At 61.7% G+C, this 17,445-nt stretch overlaps 1 protein-coding gene across 2 annotated transcripts; it reads right to left on the bottom strand.

Annotated features, from left to right (window-relative positions):
- Positions 1 to 139: 139 nt before the first annotated feature.
- Positions 140 to 16,605, bottom strand: OBSL1 (obscurin like cytoskeletal adaptor 1). 2 transcript variants are annotated; one of them, XM_048308659.1, is made up of 28 exons: positions 16,512 to 16,605; positions 14,205 to 15,302; positions 13,191 to 13,460; positions 12,734 to 12,994; positions 12,086 to 12,391; positions 11,724 to 12,002; positions 11,352 to 11,627; positions 10,951 to 11,223; positions 8,140 to 8,412; positions 7,493 to 7,768; positions 7,142 to 7,414; positions 6,579 to 6,854; positions 6,149 to 6,424; positions 5,784 to 6,059; positions 5,238 to 5,519; positions 4,272 to 4,547; positions 3,859 to 4,134; positions 3,509 to 3,775; positions 3,090 to 3,359; positions 2,931 to 3,007; positions 2,741 to 2,852; positions 2,207 to 2,473; positions 1,719 to 1,831; positions 1,423 to 1,576; positions 1,161 to 1,322; positions 905 to 1,009; positions 530 to 796; positions 140 to 303 (listed from the first exon to the last, which is right to left on the bottom strand). In XM_048308659.1, the coding sequence occupies exons 2-28, from the start codon at positions 15,241 to 15,243 to the stop codon at positions 296 to 298; spliced, it is 6,990 nt and encodes a 2,329-aa protein (XP_048164616.1). In that variant the 5' UTR covers positions 15,244 to 15,302; positions 16,512 to 16,605; the 3' UTR covers positions 140 to 295. The 2 variants fall into 2 exon arrangements, with proteins under 2 accessions (XP_048164616.1, XP_048164615.1); XM_048308658.1 differs by having other exon boundaries at positions 2,741 to 3,007.
- Between the last annotated feature and the right edge of the window lie 840 nt (positions 16,606 to 17,445).

Raw genomic sequence — 17,445 nt, 5'->3', positions numbered from 1 at the left:
AGGCCAAGGGCTGTGCGGGGGGCAGGGGTGAGGGGGGCCCTGAGGGCCAGGCTTCCAGGGATGCTGAGCAAGACGTAGAGTGGTGCCGCCACCTTTTCTCTTAGCGGGACCCCCGCTCTCTGGTGTGGAAGAAGCCATGTCAGAAAAAAAGACTGTTTAATGCAGAGCCCTGAGGCTGGAGTAGGCTGGGGATGGTGTCCGTGTGTCTGTACATGCCAGGGGGAGTGTGACCCTGTCTCACAGCAGTGGCATCCATCAGTCTGCATGCAGGCTCTTGAGTACTGCATCCTGGCTTCTAGCTCCCTGTGGGAACAACAGGAGTCAGAGAGAGCTGGAGCATTGCCAGAGCTGGTGGGGCACCCAAAAGGTGTATCCCAGACAACAGGTTGGCCCTATGTCCAACCTGCTCCCCCCAGCCCAGCACTCAGACTCTTGCAAGCAGTGGGGGATGGGGACAGGGCTCCTGGTTTCCCTTCACTGCAAGGCACAGCAGCAGCTGGCAGTGGTGCCCCTCCAGGTGCCCACTCACCCTCTACGAGGAGCCGGGCAGTGGAGCGGTCATCGAAGGCATCACAGGTATACGAGTCCTCATCCTCGGGGCCCACGCGGTGAATGATGAGTGTGCGGTAGCAGTCCAGATTGCAGATCTCATACTTGTCACCAGCAAAGATCTCGGTGTCCCCACGGAGCCAGCGCACCCGGCCCCGGGCGTGGGACACAGTGCACTCCAGTGTTGCCTTGTGCCTCGCCAGCACCGTCTTGTCCCGCAGTGGCTTCACAATCCGGATTGGCAGTGCTGGCGGGTGGGGACAAGGTGTCAGCATCGTGGGGTGAGCAGGCTTCCATGGGGACACCGCAAGCCAACCCTGGGAGCCCAGCCAGGCCTCGCAGCCCACACTGGTACCTTCCACCTGCAGACTGGCCTCTGAGATGACCGTCCTGGCAGCAAAGCGGATGAGTCCCTTGTCCTCAGGGCGCACACCACAGAACAGTAGGAAATGCCGGCTCCCTGGGGAGGGAGAGGCTGGCTCAAGATGACAGCAGTGGGCACCCATAGTAGGCAGGGGGGCAGGGACCCCCGTTTGTCTACAAAAACTCCCCTTGCTTGAATTTGCCCCTTCTCAGCCCCAAACCAGGTGTGGAACCACCTGCACCCCTACCTTCTTGCCGTATCTTCACTGTGCTGGAGACCTTGATTTTCTCCCCATCCCGAAACCACTCGCCCTTAACATCTGCATGTGACACCTCGCAGGTGAAGACTGCATTGTCACCCTCCCGCACCTGGATGTCCTGCAGCTCCTGCACAATGTGGACCTGGCGCTCTGTGGGTAAGGGACAGGGTGCCACGTCAGCCAAGGATGAGAGGAGCAGGCGGCATGGAGTTTGGGGGTGTGCACACTGCCGGGAGCTGGGTGGCCTTACCCTGGACGTGCAGCGTGGCGGAGGCCCGGCAGTCACCTGCGTCGCAGGTGTAGCTGCCAGCGTCGGTCAGCTCGCAGCGGCTCAGCTGCAGGATGCGGCGCCGTCCCGCTGAGTAGATGCGGTAGTTGGGCCCCGGCCGCAGCTCCTGTCCATCCTGCACGGGGGCAAACAGGCAGCACCCCACTGCTTTGGCCCCTCTTCTCTGTCTGCAGCCCTGGCAGGGAGGGCAGCGCCAGGGGACAAAGCAAGGAGGACACAGCCAGGTGCTGCTGGAGGGAATTGGGGTGAACCCTCACCTTGAACCATTTCACTTCTGCATTGGGGCGAGACAGCTCACACTCAAAGCTAGCGACCCCTGTCTCTGGGACCCCCAGGTCTCGTGGGACCTTCACCATAGTGACTGGAGGCTCTGAGGAGGCAGGACACAGGACAGGAAGGTTTGGTATGACAAAGGCGTGGACTTGGGGCTGCAGGGAAGAGTAGCTGTGGCTGGGGCATTTCAGCATGGGGTGAGAGTGGCACTACCCATGGGCAAGCACTCATCAGTGGTGTTCCAGCTGGGTCTGGACCCAGACCCTGGCTGGGCGTCCCCACTGTTCAGCTCACATCTCTTCCCTGAGGACACGGGGACACTTGCCAGAACACTGTCACCCCTGTCCAGGACAGGGGGACACATGTGCCCGGGGTGGCCCAGCTCAGCCTTGGTGTCTCCCCCGGTACAGAACAGCTGCAGGTCAGACAGTGCCAGTGCCACACACCCCGCAGCCTGCTCCAGAGACCGTACCCCGCACATGCAGGTGGGCGCTGCAGCGCAGAGTGTCAGCAGTGAAGGTGACAGTGCCTGAGTCTTCCAGTGCAAGCCTCTCCAGTGTCAGGCTGTGCCCGCAGCCTGTGGCACTGATCCGGCACGTACGGCTGGGCTTCACCCGGATGCCATCCCGTGTCCAGACCCCAGTCACGCCAGGGTGAGACAGCTCCAGGTGAAAGGTGGCTGTCTCCTTCTCAAAGGTCTCCACGTCTGCCAGTGGCGTCCGGATCGACACCTTCCGGGCTGTGAGGGACCCACATCTGTGAATAGGTGTCTAGTCCACCCCAGAGCCCCTGGCTTCCCAGTCTGTGCTTGCTGGAGTGATCCTCTAAATCCAGCTGTTTGTAGCACACTCCCACCCCTGCCCACGAACTCACCTCTCTGCTTGACCACACCTTCCAGCCAAGTACCAGCTCTGCCCACATGCTCCCATTGCAGCAGTTGGGTGCCCTCCCTGTCCCCATCCCCATCCCCATCCCCTTCCATCCCCATCCCCAGCCTGGTACTCACGCTCCACATGGAGCTTGGCCTGTGTGCGGTCGTGCAGGCTCTCGCAGCGGTAGGTGCCACGGTCGGTGGGGCCGAGGCAGCAGATGGTGAGGGTACGCCGGCACCCCGACTCCTGCAGCAGGTACTTGCTGCTCGGCTGAAGGAGGACACCCTGCTTCAGCCACTGCACCTCGGCAGCCTCATGGCTCACCTCCACCTCCAGGCACACGTCCCCCTGCTCCTCTGCCACCATGTCCTGCAGCTTCCGCACGAACAGCACCTGTGCCTCTGCATGGCCCGTGTGCTGGGTCAGCAGCTGGTCCCAGGGCTGTGTCTTGAGCCGAGCCCCAGCTTCCTCCTTTCCCCTCACCTTGTACATTTAGCCGAGCTGTGCTCACCAGCCCCTCGGTGTTGACTGTCACGGTGCCTGCATCACCTGGCTGGCACTGCCGGAGGGTGAGGCTGTGGCACAGCCCATTCCTTGTCACCAGCAGCCGCTCGCTGGGGACCACGGGCTGGCCATTCAGCTGCCATGTCACAGCCACGTCTTCGGGGGACACCAGGCACTTGAAGGTGGCATCCTCCCCCTCCAGCACTGTCAGGCTCTGCAGCTCCATGATGATTTCCACCACCCTGGGGACTACAGCCGTGTTGTCAGGGTACAGCAGCAAGGACCCCCTGTCCTGTAGAGACGCTGAGCATTCCTGCAATCCTGACATCACTATGCCGCATCCCCACCACCTCCATGGAATACGGTTCCCCGAGGTGGTGGGGAAGCCTTGGGCTCACCCTGCACCGTCAGCGTCGCCAGTGTCTGGTCGTCGTTGGACTCGCAGCAGTACTCGCCGGCATCCCCGGGCTCCACGCGGCTCAGCACCAGCGACCGCTCCCGTCCCTCTGCCGTCATCTGCCGGCGGGGGCCGGGCGCCAGCACCCGCCCGTCCTTCCGCCACACCACATCACCCCGCGCCTTGCACAGCTCGCACCACAGCACCACCCGCTCGCCCTGCCGCGCTCGCACGTCCGACAGCCCACGCAGGAACTTCACCCGCAGCTCTGCACAGTCAAACCCCCGTGTCAGGACCCGCGGCCAGGGCAGGGGGATCCCCGGGCACCCCCGCTGCCCCCCTGCCGCCCACCTCGGACGTTCACGTCGAACTGCATCTGGTCGTGGGGTGAGAGGCAGGTGTAGGTGCCAGCGTCCTCCATGGCCACATTGTGGATGATGAGGCTGTGCACGCGGCCGTCCCGACGCAGCTCGCAGCGCTCGCCGGCCACTGCCGCCTGCTGCGGGCCCAGCCAGGTGACATCAGACCGCTCTGTGGAGGTGATGGCAGAGAGCACGGCACTGCCGCCCTCCAGCACCAGCAGCTTCTCCTGCTCCTCTCGTTTGTTCACGAACAGCACGGGTGCCTCTGCCGGGGGAGCACTGGGTTCAGCTGTGCCCCTGCCAGTGGCACCAGCATGGGATGGGGGTGCAAAGCATCCCGGCGTGAGGCAGGATGGGACTGCTCCTGCCCTTGGCGTGGGCGAGGGACATCTCCAGGCTCACCTTTCACACGCAGTGTAAAATGCACCTCATCATCACCAGCGTCGCAGAGGAAGATGCCACCATCACCCAGCTCTGCTTGCTTGATGGTGAGGCTGCGCGTGGGACCCTCGCTGCACACCAGCAGCCGCCCACCTGAGCACAGCGTCTGTCCATTCTTCTGCCACTGCACTGCCGCTGTCTCCAGGGACAGCCGAGCCACCAGTGTCACACTGTCCCCCTCCTGCACCTCCAGCGGGCTCTGCGCCTCCTCCTTGTTGACAATGCACACAGGCCGGGCTGAGGGGCACAGGGGGAAAGGCAGGGTTCAGGGATGTCCCCACAGTGCAGGGAAGTGCAGGGATAGGACTGCTGCAAGCGGAGAGGTGATCCCTCCATGAGTCATCATGGGGCAGGAGGGCTGTGGGGCTGGCTGGGGGTCATGGTGGGACCAGACAGGGGTTCCAGTGGGGCAGGCTGGAGGGATCTGGCAGCTCAGGGTTCACTCAGGGAAGGGATGGCAGCAGAGCCCATCACTCCCTGTACAAGCAGCACAGCTGCCACATTGAGACCATTAATTTAATTGTACTCCTGCATTCAGAACACCTTGCTGGGGAGCCAGAGCACCCGCCTGCAACAGGCCCCCTCCCACCCTGCACAGCCCTCCATCTCCAGCTGATAAGGGTCCGGGCTGAGCTCAGCCTTTGGCAGCCAAAGCAGGAGGAGCGGCGCCTGGGAGCCAGCCAAGGCTAAATTTAAACAGCCCCTGGCTGGGGGAGGCAGCAGGGACACGTCTCACCACGACCCTGACATGTCCCTTTCTGACAAACGGCTCCTCTAGGGTTGGGGACAGGGCTCCCACCCTCCCCTGCCGTGCTGCCACCCTGGCCTCTGCCATCAGCCGGGTTACAGAGGCTTCCCCTCCCCTTGTCCAGGTCTGTGGTATCATCCCACCATTCTGGGGGTCCCTGGGGTTCTGAGCCAGCTCACCCGACACCTCCACATTTGTCATCATGCGGTCACTGGCAGCATCACAGACGTAGCATCCTGTGTCGCTGGGCTGTGCCCCATTGATGGTAAGCTGTCGCAGCACCCCACGGGCCTCAACTTGCACCCGTTCACCCGGATGCACCTCCTGGCCATTCCGGAGCCAGCGCACGATGGCGTCGGGACGGGAGAGCTCACAAGCCAGCACCAGGTCTTCCCCGGCCACCAGGTAGCGATGTACCACGGTGCCCGTGCTGCCCACGATGGTCACCGGTGGCTCTGGGACTGGAGACATGGGCTGTCACTGCAAGAGCAGCCTGTGCTACATGTCGCAATAGCCAGACCCTGTCTAGACTCCTCTGGCAGCAGCTGAACAGCACAGGGGTTTCCACAAGGCCACCACACAGGTGCAGCTCACTCCCCATGTGGCCCCCACCAGCCTCCCTATGCTCACTGCCACCCAGCCCAGCCTCACACCACCCTGGCAGCAGCCACCGACCCACATTGGTGCTCTCCCCCTGGCCATCCCCACCAGGACCTCCTGCTCACCTTCTACAGTGATGAAGAAGACAATGCTGTCATCACCGGTGTCACAGAGATACTCTCCAGCATCCCTGCCTGTGGCACCCAGGATCACGAGGGATCGGCGCACCCCGTCCTCCTCCAGCCGCACACGACCCGTGTCCTGCAGCTTCTCCCCATCCTTGTACCACTTCACCTCCCCATAGGTGTGTGAGAGGTGCACCTCCAGCACCAGGTCCTCCATGGCCTGGCAACGCCGGTGGATTGGCAGGACATCCTTCTCCAGGATCCTGACCAGCGGATCTGCAGCATCCAGCACCAACAGAGCTGAGGTCTCTGGGGTTTGTGCACCCAGCACTCCACACTAGGCTCTTCCCTAGCCTCATGCTCACCCAACACTTGGACGGTGAAAGTCACTGTGTCACTGGCAGTGTCACAGGTGTATTTTCCAGAGTGTTCAGCTTGGGCAGCAGGGATGAGCAGCCGGCGATGGGCACCCTCCTCCTCCAGGACCAGGCTGCCCCCAGCCTCGAGCCTGACCCCCTCCTTTGCCCAGCACACGGGTGCATCCGCACGGGACAGCTCACAGCACAGTGTCACCGTCTCCCCCGGGGACACCGTCATGGCAGGGACAGGTCTGCAGGGCTGCAGGATCCTCACCGGAGGCTCTGCAGGTATGGCATATCTGTGACACAAAGCAGCGCAGGGACAACGCAGCCCTGGGCACTCCTCTGCTGCCAGCCCCAGGTGAGCACCTGTGCTGGGTGGCCCGGTGCATGGGCACCCACTGGTGGCCAGAGCTACACCAGCACATCCACTGACCTGACACCTTGACATCAAAGGAGACGGCCTCATCCTTGGTCTCGCAGATGTACTCGCCTGCATCCTCTGCACTGCTCTTGGGGATGAAGACACAGCGCCAGGCCCCCTCTACCAGCAGCAGCAGGTTGTCAGTCTCGTCCACCTCCAGCCCATCCTTGAACCAGTGCACTGGAGCATCTGGCACAGAGAGCTCGCACCGCAGCTCCACACACCCCGGTGCCTGAACCATCAGCTCCAGTGAGCGCTGTGGAGGGTGCAGGATCCTCACTAGTGGCTCTGTTGGGGATGTGGAGGAAGGGTGTGAGACCTGCTCACTGCTCTGCTCCTGGCTCTGCTGTCTCTATTTACTGTCACCTGTGCCCCTATCCCCACAGGGCTGAATGGAAGCTACAGCCTCTCACCCCAGTGCAAAGAGGTGGGAGCTTCTCAGGGGCAGTAGGCACACAGATGCAGCTGCACACCCTCCTCCACAATGCTGAGGGCAGGGAGCAGGGCTGGGGACCCCAGAGCATAGAGCTGGCACAGTGCTGCCTTTCCCAGGATGTCCCTGCTGTGCCACCAACCTGCCACCAAGATGGGGTAGGAAACAGATGCATCTCTGGCGTTGCAGGTGAACTCCCCGGTGTCCTGCATCTGGGCACAGGGGAGCACCAGCCGGTACTGCAGCCCCTCCTGCTCCAGCACCAGTCTCTCGCCCACCTCCACTTCTTCACCATCCTTGTACCAGCACACTGGGGACACCGGGCGGGACAGCTGGCACCACAGCTCCACGCGCTGCCCAACCACATAGGAGTGGGGGCCCTCCCTGTTGGAACTGACGATCCTCACTGGCACCTCTGCTGGAGACATGGCAGGGCTCAGGCGTGGTGCTGGGTGAGCCCCATGTGAGGACAAGCATCCCCTGGGAAGCTCACCTCTGACAGTCACCCTGAAGCTGGCAGCATCATCCCCGGCATGGCAGGTGTACACCCCTGAGTCAGACAGCGCGGCCGTGGCGATGTGCAGCCTCTGTGAGTGTCCCTCTGAGCAGATGGCCAGGACCTCGCTTGGGACCACGGCCTCGCCGTCCTTCCGCCAGTGGACAGGGGCATCTGGCGGGGACACCTGGCACTCCAACACCAAGGGCAGCCCTGCCAGCACCTCCTGGAGCTGCTGTGCCTCCGGCACTGGAGTGAGGCAGACCTTTAGTGCTGAGAGGACCAAGACCTTGTGTCACTTGGCCTCCCATCCTACCTGCCCTGGGGGCAGCAGCCATGGACATCCCAGCTCTGCAGTGCTGGTAGCTGCAAGCTGGGAGAACAGCAGGGCTGGGGTGTGAGGTGGCATCACCCACAGGCAGGCAGCTGGTTGTACTCTGGGGTGTAGAGGGGCAGAGTGGCCCAGGGCTCTGGGAGGAGACAGACCAGCTTGTATGCCCCTACCCACATCCCCCTCCAGCCCAGGGGCATGGGCAAGGAACTGCTCACAAGGAGGTGAGAAGCAGCTGAGGTGCTGAAGCCAGAATGTGAGCAAGGAGCTGGGGCAGAGGGAGAAGAGGGAGAGGGATATAGGGTGCACCCACCTGCCACGGTGACTGTGTAGAAGACAGAGTCCCCACCAGCATCGCAGACGAATTCCCCCGTGTCCTGTGGCTGGGCACAGGGCAGCACCAGCTTGCACTGCAGCCCCTCCTGCTCCAGCACCAGGCTCTCACCTGCCTCCACCTCCTCTCCATCCTTGTACCAGTGCACTGGGGCTGCCAGGCGGGACAGCTCACACCACAGCTCCACACGCTGCCCGGCCACATAGGTGTGGGAGGCCCCCTCGTTGGAGCTGACAATCCTCACTGGCTCCTCTGCCATGGAGAGACATGGGGCTCAGCTGGGACATAAAGACCAGAGCCAGTGATGGTGGCAGTCACAGCCCTGTGTGGAGTGATGGCTTCACTGCTTGTTGGCTTTAGGGCTGGAAGGCACCACATCATCCACATCCTACACAGCACAGCTTCTGGACTATCCTGCCTGGGTCTCCCTCTTCTCCTCACGCATTACAACCACGAGGAGCACCAGGCTTTGAACTGGCAGTAAATTGCTGCCGTGCCCTTGCTGCCATGGTACCTGCCCTGCTTTGCCCCATGGTGGAGCTGAGGGATGTGGAGGGAGGATGCATATAGGCAAGCCCCAGTATTGATAACCATTGTCTGTGGTGTCAGCACCAGCCCCTACAGCTGCTCTTCCAGGGGGTGCCCTCCCCTCTGCCTGTCTCCCCATTTTGGAGGCCACCGGGTGCCAGCTGGTGCTTCTGTCATGGCTCAGCCTTGGCATTTGCTTATACTGTGGCACAGTGTAGCAGGTTCCATTCATAAACTGGGCAGAAACCAGAACCATGACACACAGGCACATGGTTTGCTTGCAGCCAGCAGCCCCATCCCTCCAGCTCACCAGGACCCAGGACCCAATTCCAGATCGCATCTAAAATCACCATTAACGGGCTACATAAAATGTGTGCCACTGCTCACATCGCCCCTCTGACCTGAGTCAGAGCTCTAAAGACAGGGGAGCTCCTAGTACAAATTTTAGGTGACTTCTTCATCCCGAACTTCTCCTCTCTCCTGGGAGAAGTTCGGGATGCCACCCACAGCCAACACTGCCTGCCTGGCTGCACACATTGCAGCCGGCCGTAGCTGGCCTGGACTCTGCCACGGGTGCTCATCAAGCCCATGGCTCCATGCGGGCACAAGGCACAGCCAGCTCTGGGGCACAATGGTGGACGAGCAGCAACCTGCCCCTCTCACAGCCCGCAGCTGCCCCGTGCTGGGCAGCCGGGTGGAAGCTTCCCAGCCAGTCCCCAGCCGCGATGCCCAGGCCCAGCAGCACACCGCAGCCCCGCAGCGTGGGGAACGGTGCGGCGCCAGTTTGCAGCGATTAACCTGCCGCACGCTGAGCCTGCATCCGCTCGGCTCCCTGATCAAACGACGGGCAGCTGCCTCTCTCCCTGGACCTGCTAAAAGCAATCACGTTGCTGAAGTGCAGCTGGAGATGTTGAGCAGCACTGAAGTGAAAGGATAATGTGCCAGCCCTCAGCGGGCAGCACTGCTCTGGCCTCAGCCTCTCACCAGTTCTGAGGGAGCTCCAGTGCTCAACAGCTGCTGGAAAACCCAGAGACGCGTTGGGATGGCCGAGCTTGAGGCAGACGGGCTCTATGCCACAACAGCCCCATGGGGGATAGCTGGGATGCCTCAGGGAAACCCCTAGCGTGCCACAGCAGTGCTTGACTGCAGCAGCCAGCCTGGCATTTGTGCCAGAGAGGTGTCAGCCTGAGCCTCCTGGCACCCACCCCCAGCCCTGCCAGTGACACTGATGTCCAAATCCAGATTGAGCTAAGACAGCTAAGACCCTTCTGTCAAAGTGATGCAAAGCTGCTCAGCCAAAAGGCTGAGCTTCAGCAGATGGTGTTCCCTCTCCCACCCTAGGGAAGCAGAGCTCTCCATGCCTTGCACTCCTGCAGGGCACACAATGACTCCTGCCTCTGCCCAAAGCTCACACTGCCTGTCCTTCCCACCGGCAGTTTTGCCTTCATCTCACTAAAACCCCTCCCTTCCTCACCCTCCTATCAGTCGCCACTCCACTGATTCTTCAACATCTCTTAGCAGTCATCCTATCTTCACTCCTACATCCTTGGCCATTAGCTTTGGCCCTTTGCCATGTGTTAACACCACAGTGAGGCTTTACCACTGGGGTCACACAACCTTTTAACTGGGCTTTAGCTTTGCCCCGGTCACCTTCCTGTGGTTGTGGGATGTGGATTTTGGGGCCAGCAAGGGGAAGCCTTTCACTAGCTTTCAGCTTTCATTACCCTCTGCCAGCCAGCGATGCCAGCAACTGCTCCACAGCTGAGGCGGCCGCCACAGGATGCTTTGTCCTGCTCCCACCCAGTGAACACCTCCCAGCCATTGGTCTCCAGGCAACTGCTAATTTTCAGGTCAGCAATTAACGCTGCCCATCAGAGCAACGACCAGCTGTGAGTCACCCCACGCTGGGTGCTGAGCCCACTATTTTTAGGACCTTGGAGGAGGGCTTGGTTACTAGCTGTGGCAGAGGTCCGGCAAACACCCTGGTGTGCAGGTGCTGGGTGCTCTCGTGTGCTCTAGTGTTTTGGACAGGCAGAGTGAGCTGTTCCCTCCGGCAGCCAGTCTGAGTGGTTTTAAGCACAAGAGCTGCCACAAGGACCCCAACTGACCAACCAACCAAACTGCTGGTGAGTACCTGGCAAAAGCATGTCTGACAAGTATCCCATTGCAGCAACAGCAATACTGACAGCAGCACATGCTGGCACCCTTCACCACCAAAGAAAGCCCCTTGAGACCCTACCAGCCCTCCTGCATCACACCCACCTGCCACAGTGATGGTGTAGAAGGCAGAGTCCCCACCAGCATCGCAGACAAACTCCCCCGTGTCCTGTGGCCGGGCGCAGGGCAGCACCAGCTTGCACCATGGTCCCTCCTGCTTGAGCACCAGGCTCTCGCTCACCTCCACCTCCTCTCCATCCTTGTACCAGCGCACTGGGGCTGCCAGGCGGGACAGCTGGCACCACAGCTCCACATGCTGCCCAGCCACGTAGGTGTGGAGGGCTTCCTCATTGGAGCTGACGATCCTCACCGGCACCTCTGCCAGGGATAATGTGGGCCTCAGCATGACTGGCTGCAGCTTTCAGCCACACGATGGGAGCAAGAAGCAGGGCAGGAGCACTATCGGGAGGTAGGGGTCAGGCTCCCACACACAGTCCCCAGCTCACCGGTCACGGTCACCACAAAGCTCACAGCATCATCGCCAGTGTCACAGGTGTACACACCAGTGTCCGAGAGACACGCTGAGCGGAGGAGCAGCCTCCGCACGCAGCCTTCTGCCTGCACTGCGATAACATCATCCAGGGGCACAGCCTTGCCATCCTTCAGCCAGCACACAGGGGCATCTGGGGCAGACACCTGGCATTCCAGCAGCACGGGCATCCCTGCTGGCACTTTCCGGAGCCGCTCGGCCTCAGACACTGGGGCAATGCGGACCTGTGGGGCTGCAAGACATTGCGGAGGGGTGAGAAGCATCCTCCAGCATAACAGTCCCTGCTGCTGGGGTCCTGGTAGAGCCCCAGGGTGAGTGCCCTGATCACCTTGCACATGCAGGGTGGCTGAGTCCCGCACACCACCGGACACGAAGGTGACCTGGGCCCCACTGTCAACCAGTCGCGCTCCCCGGATCAGCAGCGAGTGCTCTGTCCCACGGCGCTGTACACTGCACCGGCCGCCCGCATCTTCCTCCTCACCCAGCCTGGCACCGTTGAGGAACCAGGAGCCGTGCACCGCGGCTGACAGCTCCAGGGAGAACTTCGCATCCTCGCTGTCCCACACCCACGCATCCTGCAGACCCCTCTCCAGACGAGCTGCTGGGGCTGGAGCACAGCTGGACTGAGCCCCAGTGGCACTGACTACCAGCACACTGTGGCACGACATCCCAGCTTGCCTGTCTCCTCACCAAGATGCACAGATCCAGGGAACTCCACAGGGCTGCTCCTGCCATGCTTGTTGGAGGCAGAGATGCGGAAGCAGTAGTCGGCCTCGCGAGGCACGCTGTCGCCCAGCACCCGCACGCAGCTGGGCAGGTCGGTGGCAAGGCACTGCACCCACTCCCCCCCCGCTGCCTCCCGGCGCTCCAGCAGGTAGCGGCTGGCAGGGCGCAGGTGGGCGTCCGGCGCGGGACACCAGGTCAGCAGAGCTGTGTTGCTCTCCACCACGCTCATCTCAGCTGCCACCGGTGCGCTCGGAGGGTCGTGCTTCACACCTGCAAGTCACAGCCCAGTTTGCCTGCTTGGGGATGGCAGTGAGGCCCCAGGTGGGGTGGCAGAAGGGCTGAAGGGGCTACACAGCCTGTTTCTTTGGGGATTCTCTCTCTGATGGAGAGGATGGTCTTGCTCCCATGTAGCATGCTGCTGGCTACAGGGGTTTGTGAGTGCCAGTGAGACTGGGATCCTGGAGCCCAGGGGCTAAAAGACCCCTTTCCAGAAAACACATTGCAGCATCACATCCCCAGCATATTGGGTGCCCATTCCATCTCCCCTTCTGTATCACCCCCCACTAATGGGCAGGAGAGAGGACACAGGACCCCTTCAAGCCTGAAGCTTACACTTGATTCGGAGCTGGGAGGATGTCTGTGACTCCCCAACAGTGAAGGAGATGATGCCCGCGTCCTGGCGGGTGACGTGCACCAGCACCAGGAGGTGTGTCCTGCTGAAGCTCTTCAGCACGGTACGGGGTGACTCCCGCAGCTGTAGCCCATCCCGGCTCCAGCAGCTCCCCTCCACCACATCCCGCGTCTCCACACAGAAAACCGCATTCTCCCCCTCCATCACATCCAGCTTCCGTGGCAGCCGCTTCACAATCACCCCTATGGGAAGAGATGTATGAGGGCCAAGGAGGGATGCTGGGGAACACGATGGGCTCTTTGAGGTGGGAGAGAAGGCGGGGCAGCAGCAGGCACAAGCCAAATGGAGGGAAGGCAAATGCAGGGGGCAGTGGGGAGGGACCCTGGCAAGAAGGGGAATAGGAAGGCAAAGCTGTGCTACCGGAGACCTGACCCCCACCTCGGACAGAAACCTCGGCGATGCTGCGCCCTTTGTCCTTCATCTGGCAGAGGTAGATGCCATCATCATCGATGCGGGCATCGCGGATGGTCAGGCGCCGCACCACCCCTTGCTCCTCCATCACATACTTGTGACTGGGCTGCAGCTCCCTGTCCTCCAGGTACCAGGAGGTGGGGATGGTCTCCAATGGCACCTGGCACTCCAACACTGCATCCTCATGCTCTGCTACCTCCACGTCTGCCAGCTGCACCTGGAACCGCAGCCGGTGCTCTGCCACAGGAAGAGACAGGAGCTCAGGGCATGTGGGGAACAGCACCCACCGTCAGCCCTTCGCTCAAGGTGTTCCCAGCTCACAAAGAGCACAGAGCCCTTGGCCCTCCTTTGCTCTCTCCTTTGATTTGTGTGAGACAGACACTGCCTTGACAAGCACATCCCCCAGGGCAAGGAGAACCAGAGCACAGCCTGGGGAGACCCAGGGATGCCCCCCAGTATCTCAGCAGGGAGTTTTGGGGGATGCAGGAGCATGGAAGCCCACACACTGCAGCAGGCATGTCAGTGGAGTGGAGCAGTGGGGTGCAGGCAGGGGCTGCCATGGGCTGTCCCCAGCTGGCTGGATGGCTTGGGGGGAATTGGGCTCCTGCCAGTGCAGACAGTTGGAGCCATGCCCTGTAGGGCTGCCTGCCAAAATCACTCAGCACTTCCAGGGGAATTTGTCACCAAGGCACTGTCCCCCTTCCCTGTTTGTGGCTGGACACCCACAGCCATCCCAAGAAGCCACCTCTCCGTTTGCAAGGAGAGAGAGACATGGAGGCAGACACAGGTCCCGGAGGAGACCAGCATCCCCTGCTTCCAGCCCACAGCTCTGTCCTGAGGAACCTGGGGTGACCCTGGCTGCAAAAGGCAGGAAGGATCCCAGGGATGCTGGGCTCCCACATAGACACATCCCTGCCAGACAAAATTCCCTGAGCCCCCCAGCGCCTGGCCACCCCTGGCACTCCTTGGACATGTTCCTACCTTTCACCTGGAGCTGCACTGCGCTGAGGGTCTGGCCAGCAGTGTTGGAAGCAGTGCATACGTACAGCCCCTGGTCCTGGGGTTTGCAGTACAGCACTTTGAGGATGAAGTAGCCCTCCCGGTCCTCGTAGATGAGATGCCTGCGGCCAGGGGCGAGGGGCTCACCATCTTTCTGCCAGACAATCTCTGGCTTGGGCTTGCCAGTAACGTAACAGCGGAACTTGGCGTGCTTCCCCACGCTCACGGCAAATGCCTTGGCCCCTGGCACCCTGGCCGGCAGTATGCCATTGGGTACCCAGATCTCCGGTCCCACGCGCCGTCCTGCTGTGTGCCGCTGCCACCGCTGCCGCTCTGCCAGTGCCTCGGGACCATCAGCAGGAGAGCCATTGGGGAGTCCGTCCAGCAGTGCCTGGGGTTCCACCAGGAGCACGGCAGCAGCCAGAGCCTCCTGGGAGCCGCTGCGCGCCCGGCAGATGTACACTCCCCCGTCCTGGGGCCGGGCACCGAACAGCTTCAGGAAGTGCCAGTCCTCTGGTTTCTGCCCCACTGCAAAGTGGCTGCTCTCAAAGAGGTCGGAGAGCTTGTGCCCATCCTTCTCCCACTCCAGCACTGAGCAGGGCTGCCCGGACACCCTGCAGGTGAACATCACGTCCTCCCCCCGGCACACCCGCATGGATGAGGGGGCAATGAGGAAGACAGGTGCCACACTGTCTGAGCATCCCTTCTCCTCTCGGGGCTCCGCTGGCTCTACCCTGAGCGTGGTGGCAGCATAAGTCTCGCCAACACTATTCTTGGCCTTGCAGACGTAGAGTCCACTGTCCTGGGGGGTAGCACAGGACACCAGCAGGCTGTACAGTTCCCCTTTGGCCTCCATATGGAAACGGCCTGAGGGCTCAATGAGGTTCTTATCCTTTTCCCAGAGGACACTTGGCTGGGGATCGCCCATGATCTGGCAGCTCAGGACCACATTGGTGCCACTTTGGACTGTGAAGGCACGTGGATAGGCCAGGAACCTGGGGGCTCCCCCGAACCCCTCCATCACCACCTCCCCAGGGTCACAGCAGGCAGCTGGCTGGAACAGCAGTAGGGACCATCAGCCTGGGGGGATGTACAGACAGACTAGAGTGGGGGCTCAGGCTTCATCAAAGAGACCGGCCGATGTGGAGCCCCCCACCAGGAGGGACTCACACCCGGAGCAAAATCCCCATGCTTCAGGAGCATCACCCTCGTTCGGAGCAGCACAGCCCCACTGGGTTTGCTCCCGTGTCACCCAAATCACCCATTTCCCAGCCCAAGGCAATAGGAGAGGCGACAAAAGGCGGCTCTTTGCACCCCGAGGAGCTGAGACACTCGCAGCCTGCCCCAGGGTTGCAGAGGGGACTCCTGTTCCAGAGGCGGGGGACCCCTGCCTAGACAGGGAGCATAGGCAGCTGATTGCTGGGTGCTGAGGCTGGGGGACAGCGGAGACAAGACGGCCCCCGCCCGCCCCTTCCCCACCCGCCGGGCATTCGCATTCCTGCAGTATCGGGTGGTGGCAGAGCCGCATTCCTGCAGCGTCTGGGCCGGCTCAGCGGGCAGGTGCTGACACGGGGCTGTCACGGGCGCGAGGCACCCCTGGATCCGGGCACTTCCTCCCATACTTGGGTGGGCAGGAAACCCTCTCTTTTGGGCGGCCACCCCACAGGGCCATGCCCTGGGGCAAGCTGGGGCTCTGCCAGGAGCAGATCCCCTTCCAGACAGTAGTCCCACAGGCAGGATCCAGCCCTTGTGCATTCAAAACTACAGCTGGAAATCATCAGCCTCAGGAGCAAAAGAAAAGCCGAGGAGGTGGGTCCTGCTTTTGGAGAGCACTGCCTCCATCCCCGACTTTGTGGGTAACCGTGCCCACCATCGGGGCAGGAGTGAGGCAGGGTGCTCCGTGCCTCCCCGTGGTGAGTGCACCCCAGCCTCTGCCTGCACCATGGCTGGGACTAGGGCAGGGTCGTCTCTGACTTGCTGAGGCAGGGGAAGGGGAAACAAAAATACTTCTTGAATGAGCCAGAGGGTAGGAGAGGGCTGGTCCCCAACGAACGACAGGGACTGGGGTCAGTTTCTCCTCCCAGAGCCCTACCCCCTGGACATTGCACCCGTTCAGAGCCACCTCTCCATCCACACACGCCCCTGACCCATGGGCCACCCCACAGCAGCTCCTTTGGACACAGATGGCTCTGATGGCTCGGCCGCACACTGCACCCTTCAACTACCCCCTTCCCCAATCTCCCTGCCCCAGGCAGTCCCCCAGCCCAGTCCCCTGCCCCACTCACGTACCTTGCTCTGCCACCTCTCCCCTGTGTCTCTCAGCGCCAGCACCCAGCTCCTGCTGCTTCCCCCAGCTCCACTCCTGGGTGTCAGTGCGCAGGGACCAAATGTTACAAACGCCTGCAGCTGCTGTCCCCAAAAATACCCTCTGATGACACGCAGGGTTGATAAGACTGAGCCTGCTCCATTCAGCGCCTTGCCGAGGCAGGGCTGGCATACCTATGTATAGCAGCCTGGCAGGAGCCACCCCAGAGAGCTGGGATGCTGCAGGCCTGGCTGTGCCTCTGTCATGGCTCAGCCAGCAGTGAGAGACAATGCGCCCTGTGGAGAGCATGGCATGGGGTGCACGGTGTGGGGTGTGTGGTGTGGGGTACACTGAGCTGGACACCAGACTGCAGGGAGACAGGACATGTCACACAGGACATGCTGCATAGGGTGGGATGTACTGCACTGGATGGTTCATGAGATGCCAGGCTGTATTGGATGGGATGTGCAGGACACTGGGCTGCCAGAGGTGCAGAGGGGATGCACAGGCTGCCCATCACCCACAGGGCAGGCAGGGTTAATGGATAGGGAACACCCGGCACTGTCCCCTCAGGCAGTGGTGAGAGGAAGGGCACTGGGTCTCCTTACAGCTTATGCCTCTCCTGCAACTCCCACCCTGTGAGCCAGCCCAAACGGCACCACAGGATCCTTCCCCTGGACCTGCTGCAGGGTCTGCTCCTTTCCACCTGAAGCTGGGCCAGCCTTTCCCAGCCCCAGGTAGAGCAGGGACCTTTTGCTATCCCTCCTACTTCATGTCCCCAGAACCTTGCCAGTCACCAGACTGTCATGGAGATGGCACAACCACCCCACCCCTCAGCTTGCCCTTCCCAAGGCCCCATCCTCACATTCTGGCTGCCCTGGGGACTGCCACCTGCAAAGTGCCTCCCCCATGCCGGAA

The sequence above is a fragment of the Corvus hawaiiensis genome, chromosome 7 (genome assembly GCF_020740725.1).
Source record: "Corvus hawaiiensis isolate bCorHaw1 chromosome 7, bCorHaw1.pri.cur, whole genome shotgun sequence".
NCBI lineage: Eukaryota > Metazoa > Chordata > Aves > Passeriformes > Corvidae > Corvus > Corvus hawaiiensis.
The sequence above is the reverse complement of the archived record's forward strand: the minus strand, read 5'-3'. Positions and strand labels throughout refer to the sequence as shown.